The sequence below is a fragment of the Tympanuchus pallidicinctus genome, unplaced genomic scaffold (genome assembly GCF_026119805.1).
Source record: "Tympanuchus pallidicinctus isolate F22 unplaced genomic scaffold, pur_lepc_1.0 scaffold6, whole genome shotgun sequence".
Lineage (NCBI taxonomy): Eukaryota > Metazoa > Chordata > Aves > Galliformes > Phasianidae > Tympanuchus > Tympanuchus pallidicinctus.
This window is the reverse complement of record NW_026294780.1, coordinates 43,513,500-43,530,726: the sequence shown is the minus strand read 5'-3', so window position 1 is coordinate 43,530,726 and position 17,227 is coordinate 43,513,500. Positions and strand designations below refer to the sequence as shown.

Genomic DNA, 17,227 nt, shown 5'->3' with positions numbered 1-17,227 from the left:
TTTATCTGATCACTCTACAGCTGTTTAGAGGGGACTGTATTATTAACAAACTGCTAGTGCATCAATGAAATAAAGCCATCGTGGTATAAAGTGACTGGATATTAGCCATTTATTCAACCTTATTGACACAAAATTCAGTTACATTGATTCTGACTATTGAAGTATATGTTTGTGAAATGTAAAGCTGCAGTTTTGGGCTTATGCTGCCTGGCAAATAGGAACACCACCCATTTTTCATCAGCCAATATTCCCTTTGCTCCTCTCTGAGCTCCTCAACAGCTATCCCCTTCGAAGAAGCTGTTCCAACTTCTTCATACTGCTCTTCATATCCACAAGTACTCTTTTGCTTGCATATATCATTCTCTGCACTTTTTCTCTGCATCTGTCTTGCACTGATTTGCAAACAGTTTGGATCAGAAATGTGTACCATCTTCTTGCAGTACCTTGTGCATTATCAGTAACTGGGTCAATTACCCAGAGCTGTTGGATTGTTGCCCTCTTGGGGTGCCCAAGGGATTTCAGTTTGCACTGAGGACAGTGAGGCTCTGAAAGTATTTCACCTCTAGAAGCAAATTGCTCTGCTCCTGGCAGATAAAATCAGAAAGAAGATATTGCACCTGATCTCCCACACCATTTTCCAAAAGCATTTTTCATTTCTATGTGCCCAAATATGCTTTAATTTAATGATCTAAGCAAGGTACACAGCTTACATGCAGTAAGGAAGCCTTTTAAAAATGTATGTGCTCATTTCTGCCACTGTTTAATGCTTTGGACTTTTATAGCTCCTTTTCTCACTTGATTTCCGTATGCTATGGTTTACTGCTTGAACAATTTCAGAAATGATGATGACTTTCAATTTTGTATAACTCAATTGTGCTTTGGAACAGACAGTTATGGTTCCTCCAGCACCCAAGTACAACTGATATGTGGGTGATGTAGGGCGCGTTCTCGTCCTGAGCTCATTCAAATTCCCTGCTAAATGGAGCTACATTTGCAAGAGAGTGGGTCATATTGGCCTAAAATGGATATCAGAAGGGTTCACTGCAGCAAAACCCCTCATTCTACTGTATATTATTAGTATACACAGATGTAAAAATAAGTGCTATTAATAGAATTCTCTGTATTTAACAGATGAAATGCGATAGGGAAAATTCCAGGTTATTATGTCAGTGTTCGTTTTATCTAGAGGTTATAAAACTGTGCAAAAGCAGTTGTCATCATCCTGTGGTGCTTCTTACCTATTATGCTATACAGCAATCTTTAATTCTATTAAACATTATGTTGGAAATCATACAATTGTTGCAAGAAGACTGGTCATCTTGTAGTGGAATATGGATTTTCTTGCTGATAGCACTGCAATATTTGCATGTACCCAAGTATTTCTCATCCAGTCCAAATGCAGCAAAAACATGCAGTTAAAAAACTAGTACTGAGGAATCAAAGACAGGAAAGAGATCAGCATGAAGGAGGACGACTGTGGATGTCATGGTGATCACATATATATAACCCATATTGTTAGTGGACCATGGGAGTTTTTCATAGAAAAAACAGGATTAAAAAAAAAAAGCCATTTGGTTTAGGTTGGAAGGGAACATCCCCAGCAGGCACAGCTGCCACCCAGCTGGGGTCCCATCCAACCTGGCCTTGAACACCTCCAGGAATGGGGCATTCACAGCTCTTCTGTGCAGCTGTGCCAGTGCCTCACCACCCTCTGAGTAAAGAATTTTTGCCTAAGGTCAAATCTAAATGTCCCCATTTTTAGTTTAAAGCCATTCCCCCTTGTCATATCAGTTACCAGAATGTGGATAAAGTCAGTCCTCTCTCCTGCTTGTAAGCTCCCTTCAAGTACTGGAGGTCCACAAAGAGAACCTCCAGTACAGCCTTCTCTTTCCCATGCTGAACAAGCCCTCAGCCTTTCTTCATGTGGAGCCTGGACTCAGTACTCCAGATGAGCCCTCACAAGGGCAGAGCAGAAGGAGACAATCCCTTCTCTCTCCCTGCTGGCCACCCCTCCTTTGATGCACCCCAGGATGCAGTTGGCCTTCCAGGCTACAAGTACAAGTGCGCACTGCTGGCTTGTTTCAAGCTTTTCATCCAGCAGAACACCCAAGTCCTCTCTTTCCGTAGTGCTCTCAATGAGTTCTTCTCCCAGTCTGTACACATACCTGGGATTCCCTCGACCCAAGTGTAGCACCTTGCCCTTGGCTTTGTTGAGTTTTATGGGCCCACTCAGCTTGATGTAGTTTGCAAACTTGCTAAGAGTGCCCTCAATTCCACTGTCTATGTCATTGATAAAGATATTAAAAAACACTAGCTCAAGATGTACCCACAGTTTCACCACTGATCATCAGCCTCCACCTGGACACAGAGCCCTTAACCACAATCCCCTCTCTGCAACCATTCAACCTGTCCCTTAACCACTGAATAGACAACACTTCAAATCCATATCACTCCTATTTAGAGATAAGATTGTGGTGTGGAACCACACGAAAGACCTTGCACAAGTCCAAGTAGATGACATCAGTTGCCCTTCCTTCATCCACCGATGCCATCACTCCATTGTAGAAGGCTCACGATTGGTGAGGCACGATCTGCCCTTACTTAAGCCATGGTGGCTCTTTTTGATCAGCTCCTCATCTTGCACCTGTCTTAACATCTCTTCCAAGAGGATCTGCTCCATGATCTTCCCAGGCCCAGATGTGAAACTCACCAGTCTGTAGTTCCCCAAATCTTCCTTTCCCCTTTCCTACATGTCCCTTTTTCCAGTCACGAGGGACTTCCCCTGACAGCCATCACTTTTCAAATGTGATGGAGAATGTCCTGGCAACCATATCAGCCAGTTCTTTCAAGACCCTAGGATACATCTTCATAGGCTTGTACATATTTAGCCTCAAATGGTCTCAAACTTACTCTTGTCTTAGAGTGGGAAGGATTTTGCTCCCCAAACTCCCACGTAAATTTCCAGACACATATGAGACATGTAGAGCCTGACTGCCATTGAAGACTGAGTCAAAAAATGTCAAGATAGTCCTCAAATATAAAGTCATTAGAATCACTTCCAATTTTATATTACTATTACAATAGCAATCATTCATTGTACTGAAAACTTCACAGATGTCTGTGGTCCCTGAAGGCAACAGCCTTTGATTATGCTGTATTTCTCTACTTACAGAAGTTGTGAATAAACAGATATTTCTCTGGAAGCTGTATCTAAAATCACAGTGATGAGGCAGCTAAAGCATGATACTACAGGGAGACAGCAGACAAAAAGCCAACTGCATGAAATTGCCTTTGAGCAATTTCAAACCCATTTCCGTAGTATTCTTCACTGACAGAAGGAATCAATGCATGAATTCAGGAGGATTGAATCTGAAGGCCATATATGATGTGCACAGTCCTGTGTGTTTGTAGAGGCCTGTGACAAATCTGTCACTTCTTTATTCTTCCATGAAAATCTTTCTATAAAATTTGGAATCCTAGCAGCCAGAATGCGTTGCTGTTTTCAGTCCTTCAATGTGGTATTTTTTAATTTCTTTTCTGTTATATATATATATATTAATTTAAACACTGCAACGGCAGCCACTCATTTTCAAGATCAGCTCATGTTTCTGTGTATTCTATTTAAATAGTTGCTTGGTTAATTAATACTTAAAGAGACATAGGACACTGAAGGTGTCTCTCACAAACACAGCATAATAGATTGCCTGTCTCCTGAAAGGTTTCCTCTGTGATGTGAGGGATGGTAGGTGCAGTAAAAAGCAGCAGGGTAGGTAAAGTGTGCATCTTCTAGCAGTGTGGTGAATATTGTGACAAACAGAAGCAAACTTTGAATTTCCAGGCACCATTTTTAATAACCCCAATAACTCCAGTCTTATCCTTCCTCCTGGCTTTGAGGCAGGGAAAGACATGACGATTTCTTCCAGCCACGTGTTTCTTAAAGCACTGTCAGCCTTTGGTCAGCCACAGTGGGCAAGTCCCTAAATTCTCCCCACAGCCACAGCGATGGTCAGCTGCACCCCAGAGCTCAAGGAGTTGGCCAGGGGGGAACACAAGTTATGGCAAATCATGTTTTCAAAGGGAGAACTGCAAGAAAAAGCGTAACTTTGTTCTCTTTTCTCCATGATAAAGAAAAGTTAGGGGTAGGGTTGAATTCCAGCAAGGTGGGTATGAGAAAGCTGTTGGGATTTTGAGTAAACCTTGGCAAAACAAAAGCAGTGGCACGGATTTATATCTCAGATACTGAAGGCTTTAACCCATTGCTCAATTTTAGGATGCAGGGAGGAACTGGTTTTCAACTGCACTGAGAATTCCGATCCACGCTTCTAACTCAAAGAAAAAAAACAAAAATAAGATTTTTCCGTACTGAAAATCCCTCTTTTTCATGATGCTTACAAGCCCAAGGAGGCACCCCATGAGCATGTGTGCTTTCCTCTTGCAGACCTGCACTTTGAAGAGACGAAGCATGGCGTCCACAGCGCACTTCTCGGAGGAGGAGATGGCGGAGCTCCGCGAGGCTTTCAGCAAAGTGGGTGAGTGCAAGAGGCCGTGGGTGTGAACAGACAACTGGCTGTGGTGAAATGAGCTTCCAGCAGTGCTCATTTGCTGTGCCACAAACCGCAGAGAGTCTTGCCTGTCCTGGCAGAGCTGCCAGCGAAACCAGAGCACGCCATGCAGCATGCTGCAGGCAGAGTAGCAGATTTTGTGATACAGCTTGGAAACCTGAACAGAAATTCTTAAGAATGCTGCTCACTCCAGGGGAATGATTGGGAAGGGAATGGATTTTGATTTAAATGCAAATTGAGTACCACTTCTGGGGAGGAATGGCCTGGAGGGGGTAAATGTGCAAATGGCTACATAATTTGTAATCCCTTTCCTGTGGCCTTTTAAGCCCTGGTTACTTTTCGACTATGTGTTTCCTTTGCAAGGTTCAAAGGTCCCCTCTGCTTTCTTTCCCTTGAAGACATGCAGTTTGGCCTGTTCAAATTCTAAGAAGAGGCCCTTGCATTTCTCACTGCTTGCTTACTTTTACCATCAGATCCATCAGCCTCGCTGGGCTGTGTGCTGACCAATTGTCCTTCCTGCTTCAGGTAGTGATGCTTTCATTTCTGACCACACAGCAGTCCAGGCTGGGAGCCTGAAACACTGGGGTATGCCCCGCGTACCCAAAGTAAAGGCAGGAATGATGCACTCATTACACTTCCTGATGTTTCTTTCTCCAAATCCAGACCCTTTTCTTGACCAGAGATAAATCAGATGCCTCTGCAACCTATATTAATCTGAGCTCAGCTCTCTTTGCAGCATGCAGCAAATGGTGGCTGGTTGCAGCTCACCACGCAGGAAACTCACACTCGTTTCTTTGAAGTCACCTCAGGCTTTGCTCTGGGGAAAGAGTTTGCAGAACTCACAGATCTAAAAAAAGTGAATGCAAAAAAAAAGTAACAATTTAGAATGTATATGTGTAATACTATTGAAATACTATATATAAATATTTCTTTATAACAGAAACTCTCCATGCAATAGAATCAATTTATCTTCTTATTTGTGGAGATTTTCACAACCTGGTGGGGAAGAAAGGGATATTTAACCCATATTACTCCTAAAATCTTCCCCTGGACCTTGCAGCAGACTCAGCAGGACTGTCTGTGTCAGCACTGTTCCAGAGGAACATGAAGCTTTTTATTTTAAGCATGACTGTTTCCATGCCTCTAATCTCATGACTTCTGATGACATTAGAATCACAGAATCACCAAGGCTGTAGAAGACCTCCAAGATCATCCAGTCCAACCATTCACCTATCACCAGTATTTTCCCCTTAAACCATGTCCCTTAGTACAACATCTAAACATTTATTGAACATCTCCAGGGATGGACTCAGTATTGCATCAGATCGATTTTCTTCACTGTACTCTAGGCAGGCTAGTCTTTCCATTTTTGTTTGTTAAATGGTGATTGTAATTTCTTGGGGGATGTAAGTGCCACTGCAGTGATTGAAAATAATGGACTTCTGAATAACAGATCTTTATATGTAACGTATACTTCCTCAGGTGAAATAAAAACAGCAGCCTTCATGTGCAAAAAATTTCATTCAACTGAGGGAGAATCTTAAATGTTCATTTAAATCTTTTCAGATGTCAGTGGGAATGGCTTCATCGACGCCAATGATTTAACAGATGTGTTGAAGGCAGCCAACCTCCCTCTCCCAGGTTATAAGGCCAGAGAGCTCGTTCAGAATTTGACAACCACCGAGGATGGCAGGATCAGTTTTGATGAATTTATTACAGTAAGTGGGATGTTATTTCAGAGAATAAATACAGAAAATGAAAAATAAAAGCATACCAACTTCTAAAAGATAGTTGGGAATTCTTAATACATTGCATCAGCAGAGAATATCATTTCCACATAGAAAGCCTTTTCCCTGGGTAAATGTTTGTTTTTCCCCAGAATGTTCTAATTATCTGTGATGCTCAGATAATGGTGGTCCCTAGGGCACAGGAGAGCTATGAGCACATCATTTTGCTGAGGTGTTCCCCAGAGGAAAAGATGAGAGGAAGATGTAACTGAACTAGAAATCCTGCAGTTAACTGGGACAAATTAAATGAGTGCAGCTGCATATTGAACTGACAGTATCTTTTGGTTCGGTTAACGCAGCAGGATTAATCTTTTTGGTTTTAAGTTGTGGAAAGATAATGCTATGGCTAGATGTCTGTAAGATATTTCAATAAATTGTTTTTTTCTCTGTCCTAAACTGGGACAAAATGCTAAAATAGTGGGATTTCCGTTGGGGTGGAGAAACAGATTTTTGCTTGCCTTTTTCTCAAACTGAAACTTTCAGAAGTGCTCCTCCTGCTGACTTCAGCTCCATGGTTTCATGCCATAGATGTTTCTGTTACTGAGCTGATCTTTGTTCATGGCTTTGAAAGTATCAGAGCAGGTACGCAGACTTTCTCCCACACCCGCTAAATAACACACAAGCTGTGCTTCTCCACATGTAAAGAAGAGGAGACGCATCTCATGGACAAAGAGCTCATGGTTTTAGCTTAGTTTAATTCTCTGAACATTTAAAATTTTCTCTTGTGCTTGAAAGATTTTCCAAAACCTGAAGAGTGACGATGTTGCTAAATCATTCCGAAAACAAATCAACAAAAAGGAGGGCATCTGTGCTATCGGTGGGACGTCGGAGCAGTCCAGTGCTGGCACACAGCACTCTTATTCAGGTAAGTACAGGGGTCCTGTGCTGGTAACAACCAGGAGTAAACGTCTCCTTCTGTAAATCTGAAACCAAACGGTTCCTGACCTTTCTGCTAGCGTCGGCAAGACCCCACCAGGGCCACTGAGTGTGAAGGAGTATGGGGATTTGAATGAGCTGAAGCCCATTGCACTTGTCATCTCATTTTGTCCATTTTTCAGATTTTCTGCTCTATGGTTGGCTGAGCCATTTATACACCCCCATGCTGGTCTGCCTAACTCAGGAAGACATATATTTGCATTCTCTGATTAAGTTAGGGATGGGCAGTTACACAGCTGTCTGGTTCACTCAGCTGAGTTAGTCATTTGTACAGAATAAATGCTCCCCCCAATTCCCTTTGTGGCAAGACTAAGTTCTGCTCCCTTGCAGCAGCTGTGGTCAGTCACCCCATACATCCTTCCTCATCTTTCCTTGAGCTTCACAAACTCATACTTTTGCCTGTCTCCTCAGAGCCCTCTTCCCATAGGGGTTTGTTTTTTGGTCACACTCAGATTTAGTAGAGTCTTTCTCCCCATGCATATTTGTAAGCAAAATGATGGTAAATTTGTTGCACGGTAAACGGATGGGTTTGATGTTGTGTCCACAGAGGAAGAAAAATATGCCTTTGTCAACTGGATTAACAAAGCCCTGGAAAAGGACCCTGACTGTAAACACGTGGTCCCAATGAACCCAGAAACGGATGATCTCTTCCAGGCAGTCGGTGATGGCATAGTACTTTGGTAAACAATAATTCTCTTTAAAAAGGTTACACTTCTTTCAAGCTTATGAGAATTTTTCTTTGCCTCCAGACCTTTCCAATGAGAAGTCAGTGCAATTTGCCTCCGGTAGTTACTTCTTTCTACTTTTGTTCAAGGACTTTGGGGTTTCATATGAAGTAACATAAGACACTGAGTGCTTTCACGGGAATTTCCGCAAAATAAACTTCTTGTACAACTTCACATTATGGCATTCTTACCCCATGTTTCTAGAACGTGACTCAAAATAATTGCTCGAGTGTGTATGAGTGCACATGCAAAAGGCAGAGAATGACTATGTTTAGTAACCCTCCAGCTCTTTGAGTTCTCCTGTAGCGTAGTGACAAAAACTCTATCTGCATATGTTGTTACTAGTGTATCTCTTGTTGTATTTTCTTGTATTTCCAGTAAGATGATCAACTTTTCAGTCCCAGATACCATTGATGAGAGAACAATCAACAAGAAGAAACTCACACCCTTCACCATACAGGTACAAAAATGTAACAGGATCCCTTGCTTTTCCGCATAGGATGCTCCAACATAAATGCTTAGAGCAAAGGCTGGACTTCATTCTGCCCAGCACAATCGGCCAGAGTTGTCTGTGGCAAACTGAGATGCTCAGATTCACATGGCCAAGGAGAATTATATTTCTGTTTCTTCTTAAGCGTTTGAGTAATTGGACTAAACAAATGTTGTATTTGCACTTAAACCAGTATACAAATGTTTACCTGGTCAAAGCTTGGGATAACTTTGTGGTAGAAGCCATTTGAAAACAAGAGCAGCTAGATAGACAACATGGTGAAAAATTCGAGGTGGAGTAACTCTCAGAAGGCTGAAAACGCCCTCCCTGGTTACTCAGGCATTGGACTTGAATTCACAACTGCTGTGTTGTAGTCTGATGTCCTCACCCAATATCCGCTGTGGTCCAGGCAGTATTGTGGGCTGCAACGTGCCTGAGATGGAACAAGAGCCTTTACCTGTCCTTTACAGTCTGTGCCTTTTCACCTTGAAAACTGAATCCTTTCTTTATTTCTATCATCAGCACACAAATACAATTTAAAAATTGGACAAAAAATAAATTTTCACCTACTTAAAGTTTATTACGTTTCTCACACAGCAGTACATAGAGAGATACTTTTATATAAACGACATCTGTGTAACAGGGTACAGAATATAAATAGATATATGGAATGGATGCGAACCTAACCCAGTTCAGCCCTCAGCTACCTTGATTAGATGGAACATTAGCCAGGCTCAAGTAAGCTCAGAAGCCATTAAATTGGATTTTTATGCTCTATACCACATTTTTCAGTTATAATCGTTTTGGTCAGCAGCATCGCTTAGTGATGCAGCCCAGATCAATCCCTGTCACATGTAGACATGATTCGATCAATACAGCTTCTACTTTAACTTAACCCTTTTACAGCTGTCTGGTGGAGAAAAGATAATTAATTTGAAATGCTCCAATTTTTCCAGCTTATGAGAATTTACTCTGTGTCTCTCCCTGTGTTTTATAGCTAATCAAATCTATCTGTCATGCCAGCAGCAGTGAAATTCATTTGAAAATTGCAAATCTGTGTGAAAAATGGTATTTGCCAGGCTTTTTCATCTGTTTTACTCACCCTGCTCATCAAGCCTCCTTTTTAAATATTGCAGATTTATAGCTCAGATTTACTTATGCCCTTTGTTTTATATGGGAAGGAAATGGTGAAGGAACATAACGTTCACGAAATATCACTTTTCTTTCTGCCCCTCGCTGTGAATTGCATGAGCCCTTTGCTTCCCCTGAAAACTCCCAGCCCTGGATTCCACACCCCGATGTCCAAACAGAAAATGTCCAAACAGAAAGGCCTGAACAGTTCTGCCCATGGTTGAAACACGAGGTTAAAAATACAACAGGTTTATTCACATTGATTCCTATGACCATATGCTTTTTGTATACTTTCCCAACTAGCAATTTATTTGTATCTTGGATATTAGGACTTTTCCATAAAGCCGCATTCCTGTATCCTCAGCTCTCCATTATTACATCATTCAGACGTTTTCTTCCCTAGGAAAATCTGAACCTGGCCCTGAACTCTGCTTCAGCCATTGGGTGCCATGTTGTTAACATCGGAGCTGAAGACTTAAAAGAAGGCAAACCTTACCTGGTTTTGGGTCTTTTATGGCAAGTCATCAAAATTGGTCTCTTTGCTGACATTGAAATCAGCAGGAATGAAGGTATGTGTGGCTCTTAGTTTCAGTGCTCTGTTATCATCTCTAAACAGCCTTCTCAACATAATTATTTTAAAAACTGCTTTAATTCAACATTTTATTTAAGTTTTTGTTGTCTTCTTGACTGCTCTCATTTCCCTTGCTCTCCACAAGTTTTGGCACTCCAAGCTGTGTGTAGGCTTGTTTGTGCAAAGCCAATTTCATGCTCACTGAGTTGGGAATGATGGTTACATCCAAGTGTCTTGGTGTTTTGGCACTTTAGTCAGTGCAGAATTAATTCTGTCTAAACGTGGGATCAAGGAAATGCTACACTGCAATTTTTTCTTTTGGTGAAACCAGTGCCAAACATCTCCCTTTCTTTGGAAAACTTGATTTATATAATCATGGAATAATTTTGTCTGGAGGTCCTCTGGTCTGCCATCCAGCCACCAGCTTATAGCAGGACCAGGACCAGAGTTACCCATGAACTTGCTTCAGTGGAAGGCCTTGCATTTGTGCATGCAGTCCACACAGCATCTTTTCTTGATGCTGTATTTGATAGCTCGCTCAGCCTATAGTGGCACTACTGTCCTCCTGTTACCATGCAGATTTCACCTTCTTTGCTTCACCTCTTGTACCTTCTAACCTTCTCATAGCCAGAGGGATCAATTTCTAGAATTCCCAGTTCCTATTCCTTTGCTGTGGAGCAGTAATGTTGAAGCTGGTCACTTTCCTGGGCTTAGTGGTTCTCTTCCCATGATGGTATATTTTCCTTTATTTCTCATCTCAGACTTCAGTTTGTCAGAGAGGACAGGCCATTATCACTTTTATTTCATTTTTGGGTTCTCTTTTTCACTGATAGCCTTCCTCCACAACTGTTGAAGGTGAAATTTCTCCTTTTTGAATGTAGACGTATTCCCAGAGAGCTCTTGTGAGCAGCTAGTATGAAGGCAGTAAGGCATCCCAACTTCTATGGGAAATATCTGGGATGGGATAATATCGTGTTTGTTTTTCCCCTGGTCATGTCACGTGGTAGCTCAGATTAGCTCAGAAGACATCTAATACACTCAGGTTGTTCTCATCCTCTGTTGGTAATAAGAAGCTTCTAGCTAATAGTAGGTATTCATATTAATTCCCTAGTGTGTGTCTTTCAACACGGAACTATTGAATTTCACTCCATTTTTGTTACTGAGTACCATCCCATTCTTCCTTTCTGATTTCCTCATTGTGCACTGTGCTATGCCACCTAGTGAATGTCATCATCATTTTTTTATTTTTTTTTTTTGCACATTGCACACTATGTGTGCCAAGAAAAAAAAAATAAATCAGACATTAATCCCAAAATCAATCCATGATCAACACCATGAGAATCCCTCTTCCAGATGACTTCTCTCTCTGAGGAACCTGCCCCAGTGTTGGTCTCATTATGTAGCAAATTATTTTTCCTCATATCTAATCAGAATTTTCCTTGCAGCTTTTGGCTGTTGCCTATCATCCTGCTGTTGTTTTTATTATTATTATTATTATTGTTGTTGTTGTTATTTTAAGGTATTCTGTGAACAAGCAAATAATGCAGCAGTAAACAGTAGTTTTTTTCTTTTGTACATACTTAGCCTTGATTGCTCTACTGAGAGAAGGAGAGAGCCTAGAAGATCTAATGAGGTTGTCTCCAGAGGAGCTGCTGCTGAGGTGGGCAAACTATCACCTGGAGAATGCGGGATGCAACAAGGTCAACAACTTCAGCTCAGACATTAAGGTATGAAGAACTGTGACCAACAGCAGCAGAACAGCCACTCCATGCCCAAAACCATGTTGTCCAAAGAAGAATCGTGTGCTCACAAAATGTCCCTAAGTTCCCCTAGACTTTGGTTTGGAAAGCTACCCAGGCTATCCTAGCCAGACATATAACTGGGTGTGGGGGAAGAGAACAGAGGTCTTCCAATTCCTCCATTTGATATTTCCTTCAGTACAACATAGGAAGAGTCACTTAGCATGACTAAGGACACAGAAAAAAGTATCAGAGAAGATAATAGGAAACTTTGGGAGTGACACAACATAATTTTCTATTGTAACAGATTTTTGGTTCAGTTGCATGAAGTTTATCTCAGAATATCTGTAGAGAAGGAAGAGCATGGAGTCTTTTCCATGTTTCCATAGCCTGCCTACTCAAAGGATTTTTACGCCATGTTTACAGTTGGAAAATAAGGTACATATTTGCCTCTTGAAGGCCAAGAGTTCAGTCTCTCCAGGCCTGGGGTCCCTAGTACAGGAAGGACGTGGAGCTCTTAGAGCAGGTCCAAAGGAGGACCACTGAGATGATCAGAGGGCTGGAGCTGTGAGGAAAGATTGAGGAAACTGGGCTTGTTTAGCTTGGAGAAGACTCCAGGGAGACCTCATTGTGGCCTTCCAGTACTTGTGTAGAAACAGGAGGGGGAACACTGTTTACAAGGGTGGACAGTGATAGGACAAGGGGGAATGGTCTTAAACTGAGACAGGGGAGGTTTAGATTAGATATTAGGAGGAAGTTCTTTACACAGAGGGTGATGACGCACTGGAACAGGTTGCCCAAGGAGGCTGTGGATCCCCATCCCTGCAGGCATTCAAGGCCAGGCTGGATGTGGCTCTGGGCAGCCTGGTCTGGTGATTGGCGACCCTGCACATAGCAGGGGGTTGAAACTGGATGAGCATTGTGGTCCTTTTCAACCCAGGCCATTCTATGGTTCTACGATTCTATGATGCTAAAAGTGTCCCTCCACATCAATTCTGGTATAAATGCCCACCTTCCAAATACAGTGGGTACAAAGAACTTCTAGGGATAGAAAAATATTTAATAAATGAATGGTATCTGTCATATATCATAAGCATTAAAATTTAAAAAATGAGGTCATCTACATTTTTTAAGAATATTTGTTTGATTAAACAGTCAAGTTCCTCTACACTAACATGCAGTTTTGTTTTCAGTTCTTCTTTGACTTATTTAGAGATTAGATTAATATGTTCCATACAACTTTTGCAAAAAATGTTAACTTCTTGTCTTATCCCTGCCCTTTTGCCTGAAAGAAATGCTGATATTGTTGTTTTCAACTTTTGTCCTAGCAAGTTATGCTTTCTCTTCTATAACTGTTCCAACGTTTCTTTGAAATCTGCTTTAAATCTCTGCTTTCTCCTTCTGCATTTCCTTTTATTAAATGCTCAGCAGCCTGACTTCTACAGCATTATAAAGGTATACATTTTCTTATCTCTAGTTTTATGTTCCTATTGAGTCAATTCTTACATCTCTGTTGTTGCTGTCCTTTTTATAAGTGCAACACAGCATTTTTGCCTCATGCTTTTAGCTTTTGGTAGTGTATACATATTGGCTTAGGGAAGAAGTGGATCTGGCAAGCACAGCATAAAATGGGGATTGTTAAGTGCTTCTAGCTTTAGTAATTTAATTATGTAGTCCAATGATTGATGTAATAAAAATGAAGCATGTGTGCACATTGTTCGAGAGAGCGCTGGCACGCAAAACCTGGGCTTTAGATGTAATTTTTCTCCCTTTAATTTCCCTGTCTGTTACAGGACTCGAGAGCTTATTACCATTTGCTGAACCAAGTTGCCCCCAAGGGAGATGAAGAAGGCATTCCAGCTATTACTATTGACATGTCAGGATTAAGGGTGAGATGAGATGAGATGAGATTTGTTCAGTATTTTCTGTCTTTTACTTGCATTGCTGATCAACACAAAGTTGCACCAAGATAACAAAACAAGAAAACTCAGTGTAGCAACATGACTGCATGTTTCAGAATCTGAATAAATAAATGATGTGTTTTGCTTTTCATTAAATATTCAGAGAGCCAGGGAACAGTTTGGGTTGGAAAGGATCTTAAAGATCAGCTAGTCCAACACTACTGCCATGGGCAGTTGCTCAAAGCCCCATCCAACAGTCCTTGATAAACCACTGACATGTAGCAAGTAATATATGCATTTCTTTGGGAATTTATCCAACTCTTCCGCTTTTATGTGTTGTGTAACTAAAACAAACATGGCAAGATGGCTAGTTTATAGGTAAAGCCCATCTGAAGCTTTGGTGTGCTGGGCTGTGCTGGGCTGTGGGGTCATGCTGATGTGGCTCCATTTTTGGCTGGCGCAGGAGAAGGACGACGTGCAGCGTGCTGAGTGCATGCTGCAGCAGGCAGAGCGGCTGGGCTGCCGGCAGTTCGTCACAGCCACTGACGTTGTCCGGGGGAACCCAAAGCTGAACTTGGCATTCATTGCCAACTTGTTCAACAAGTACCCTGCCCTGCATAAGCCAGAGAACCAGGACATCGACTGGAGCTCTATTGAAGGTAAGGAAAATGCACATGAAGAATGCTTCTGGCCATCTATCGGCAGGATCTTCAGCTCCGAGTTCATGATATGTTAAAGATGAAAATGTCTGAACCTCCCTGGGCTGTTGAGCATGCTTCTGAGCACGAAATTATAGTTGATCTCACATTCCTTTAATCAGGACATAATTTAAGAATATGGTTTTACATAAACTGAACACTTACCCTCTCTGGGCTGGGGTCAGGACCATCAATGTGTATATCATTTGCTGAGCTTCACATCCTTCTGTTAGCCCTGTGCTCTGGATCAGGAGTCTCAACAGCCTCATCCCTTGTAGTACTTTGGCTCTGAGGCAGGTGGTGCTTCTTGCAGAATAATCACTTGAAAATGCCTTTCTCAGCTCTCACATTCTAAACCCCCTTAAAGATGCTGCTGAATAAAAGCTTTCAACTTCTAATACTAAGTTTCTGAGGTGTCATCATTAGAGCCATCATTAAACAAGGCAACAGGAAGTGTATTTTTCCCTTTTTGGTATCATTCAAAGATTTTTGTTTTTTTTTTATTTTCCTTTGGTGCACAGAGATATAAAACAAAACCCTGAACTGAAAACATCTAAATTGCTTCTTTGGGGGTGGTCTAATTCTCACTGCACAGCAGTTATTCGAAGATTTTAGGAGAAGGCAGTCCACTATTTGTTTTTGTATGCAATGTGTCTAGTAAATCAGTTGTGCTGTTTGTTACAGCAAATTAAAAAACTGTCTGAAACAGTTCAAGTGGCAGTTAAAACTGTTAGTCTTTTGAGAGTCTAAGCTTTATTCTGTGAATCAGCAAAGTACTTAACCATGTGCTTAGAAGTAAGAAAATACATGGTGTCCATGAAGTCAATGGGATCAGTGTAATAACTGGTTGAGCATGTATTTGATTAAATGCTGGAATGAATGGAAGTGCTGTTTGTTCTAGCATTTATTCAGTGTATGTTGTGCTTACAAAGAGATACAATAAATCCATAGTTTCAATTATTTTTAAGTTTTTCAAAAGCCTCATAATAAAATTGTTCATGCCATGAGCTCTTGAATTCTTGAAGGTATTTCAAGGCCAATCTACCTAAATACTGTAATATCTAGGGCACAAAGAAATATTACATGCACAGTGCTCTCTTATTTTTCTTGTCAGCCAGTGTCTCACTCTGTTTATGGTTCAGAGCACTGTGGATTCTGAATTATGGTTTCATCACAAGACACTTATTTTACTGGAGTGGTGTGGTGTGAAGGCCTGTTGATTGATAGATCTGTTGTTTTAGGTGAGACAAGGGAAGAGAGGACGTTCAGGAACTGGATGAACTCCCTGGGCGTTACTCCACGTGTAAATCACTTATACAGGTAAGGAGAGGCCTTACACTTCCTGCAGACAATATGTGCAGCCAGAAAATTGTTTATAGAAAACATAAAAAAATGTTTAGACCTTAATAATATGTATATAAGGTCCAAAAGTATATATATATATACACACATATATATAAATATAAATGTATATACACGTAATAATACGTTTAGGAAACTAAGTTTACCTCTACTAATGGTTCAGCTGGATACCTTTCTTCATTTATTTGGTCAGTGATCTATCTTTTTTGCTCTTTTCAGTGATCTGTCAGATGCCTTGGTTATCTTCCAGCTCTATGAGAAGATCAAAGTGCCAGTAGACTGGAACAGAGTGAACAAACCACCATATCCTAAACTGGGTGGCAACATGAAAAAGGTACAGAAAGCTGGAATAGCTCCAGTAGCAACACCTTACCCTAGAAGAATGTCTGCAGTATTTGAAGCCACAATACCAGCACCCGTGTTGCCCTCAAGCCCCAAGAACACCACATCACATGATTTTCTTTTGTCTACTCAGTGAATAATTTTTCATCCTGAAAAATAAACGTGTTTGACTCACATTAGCTCCACTGGCAAGTGAATAGGATTGCTAACGTAAAAAAGACTTGACACCTTTTGTATCAATATTTGAAAACTTTAGTCACTTTAGTCACCAACTACATTGTATTTTCAGTGTGAGTCATATGGCACCAGCTTAATTGCTGCTATCTGGACCACTGCCCACTACATCAAATGAAGGCAGTGATGATAAACATTCTTGACCAGGTGCCTCAAGAGCTGATCACAGAGCTGCTGCTAAATACGCAGCTTTCTCCCAGCTGTCTGAGTGAATACCTCCATCCACTTAGGGCAGGGTGATTAATTGACCTGAATTATTGGCTGGGACATTGATCCTTTGTCTCAGCACAGTGCCATGTTGCTGGAGGTACTTATGAGCTGCAGATTCACATTTCCCAGGATAATGTGTTTTATGAGCCCTGATGATGAAGTGTAACGTTTCCTCCTAGGCCGACTCTTATCTTAGTATCTTTGGGATGGTGCTGCCTGCTGGTAGTCAAATACAATCTATATTATCTGTATTATCTGTCAGAAAGGATAAACCAGTTTGCCCGGGAGGATATGGGCTAAGTGATCCAAAGAATGTGCAGTAATAGTGGCTGTCTTGTCAGCCGCTTCTTTCTTTCCATATTTTTGAACCTTATTAACTGATTCTGTCATTAACAGCTTGAAAACTGCAACTATGCAGTGGAACTGGGAAAAAACCAAGCCAAATTCTCCCTTGTTGGCATCGCTGGACAAGATTTGAATGAAGGAAACCGTACACTCACACTGGCCTTAATCTGGCAGTTGATGAGGAGGTATGGCAG

At 41.3% G+C, this 17,227-nt stretch overlaps 1 protein-coding gene across 5 annotated transcripts in view; it reads left to right on the top strand.

The window, feature by feature from the left end:
• LCP1 (lymphocyte cytosolic protein 1) overlaps positions 1-17,227 on the top strand; it is a 44,737-nt gene that overhangs the window by 22,576 nt on the left and 4,934 nt on the right. For all 5 annotated transcript variants that reach the window (XM_052664558.1, XM_052664556.1, XM_052664554.1 and 2 more), the window contains 12 exons: positions 4,439-4,529; positions 6,129-6,280; positions 7,085-7,214; positions 7,833-7,965; positions 8,389-8,470; positions 10,035-10,200; positions 11,787-11,929; positions 13,735-13,830; positions 14,306-14,501; positions 15,782-15,860; positions 16,122-16,236; positions 17,085-17,218. In XM_052664558.1, the coding sequence (XP_052520518.1) occupies positions 4,463-4,529; positions 6,129-6,280; positions 7,085-7,214; positions 7,833-7,965; positions 8,389-8,470; positions 10,035-10,200; positions 11,787-11,929; positions 13,735-13,830; positions 14,306-14,501; positions 15,782-15,860; positions 16,122-16,236; positions 17,085-17,218 (1,493 nt within the window). In that variant the 5' untranslated portion in view covers positions 4,439-4,462. The remainder of the gene's footprint in view (positions 1-4,438; positions 4,530-6,128; positions 6,281-7,084; positions 7,215-7,832; positions 7,966-8,388; positions 8,471-10,034; positions 10,201-11,786; positions 11,930-13,734; positions 13,831-14,305; positions 14,502-15,781; positions 15,861-16,121; positions 16,237-17,084; positions 17,219-17,227) is intronic.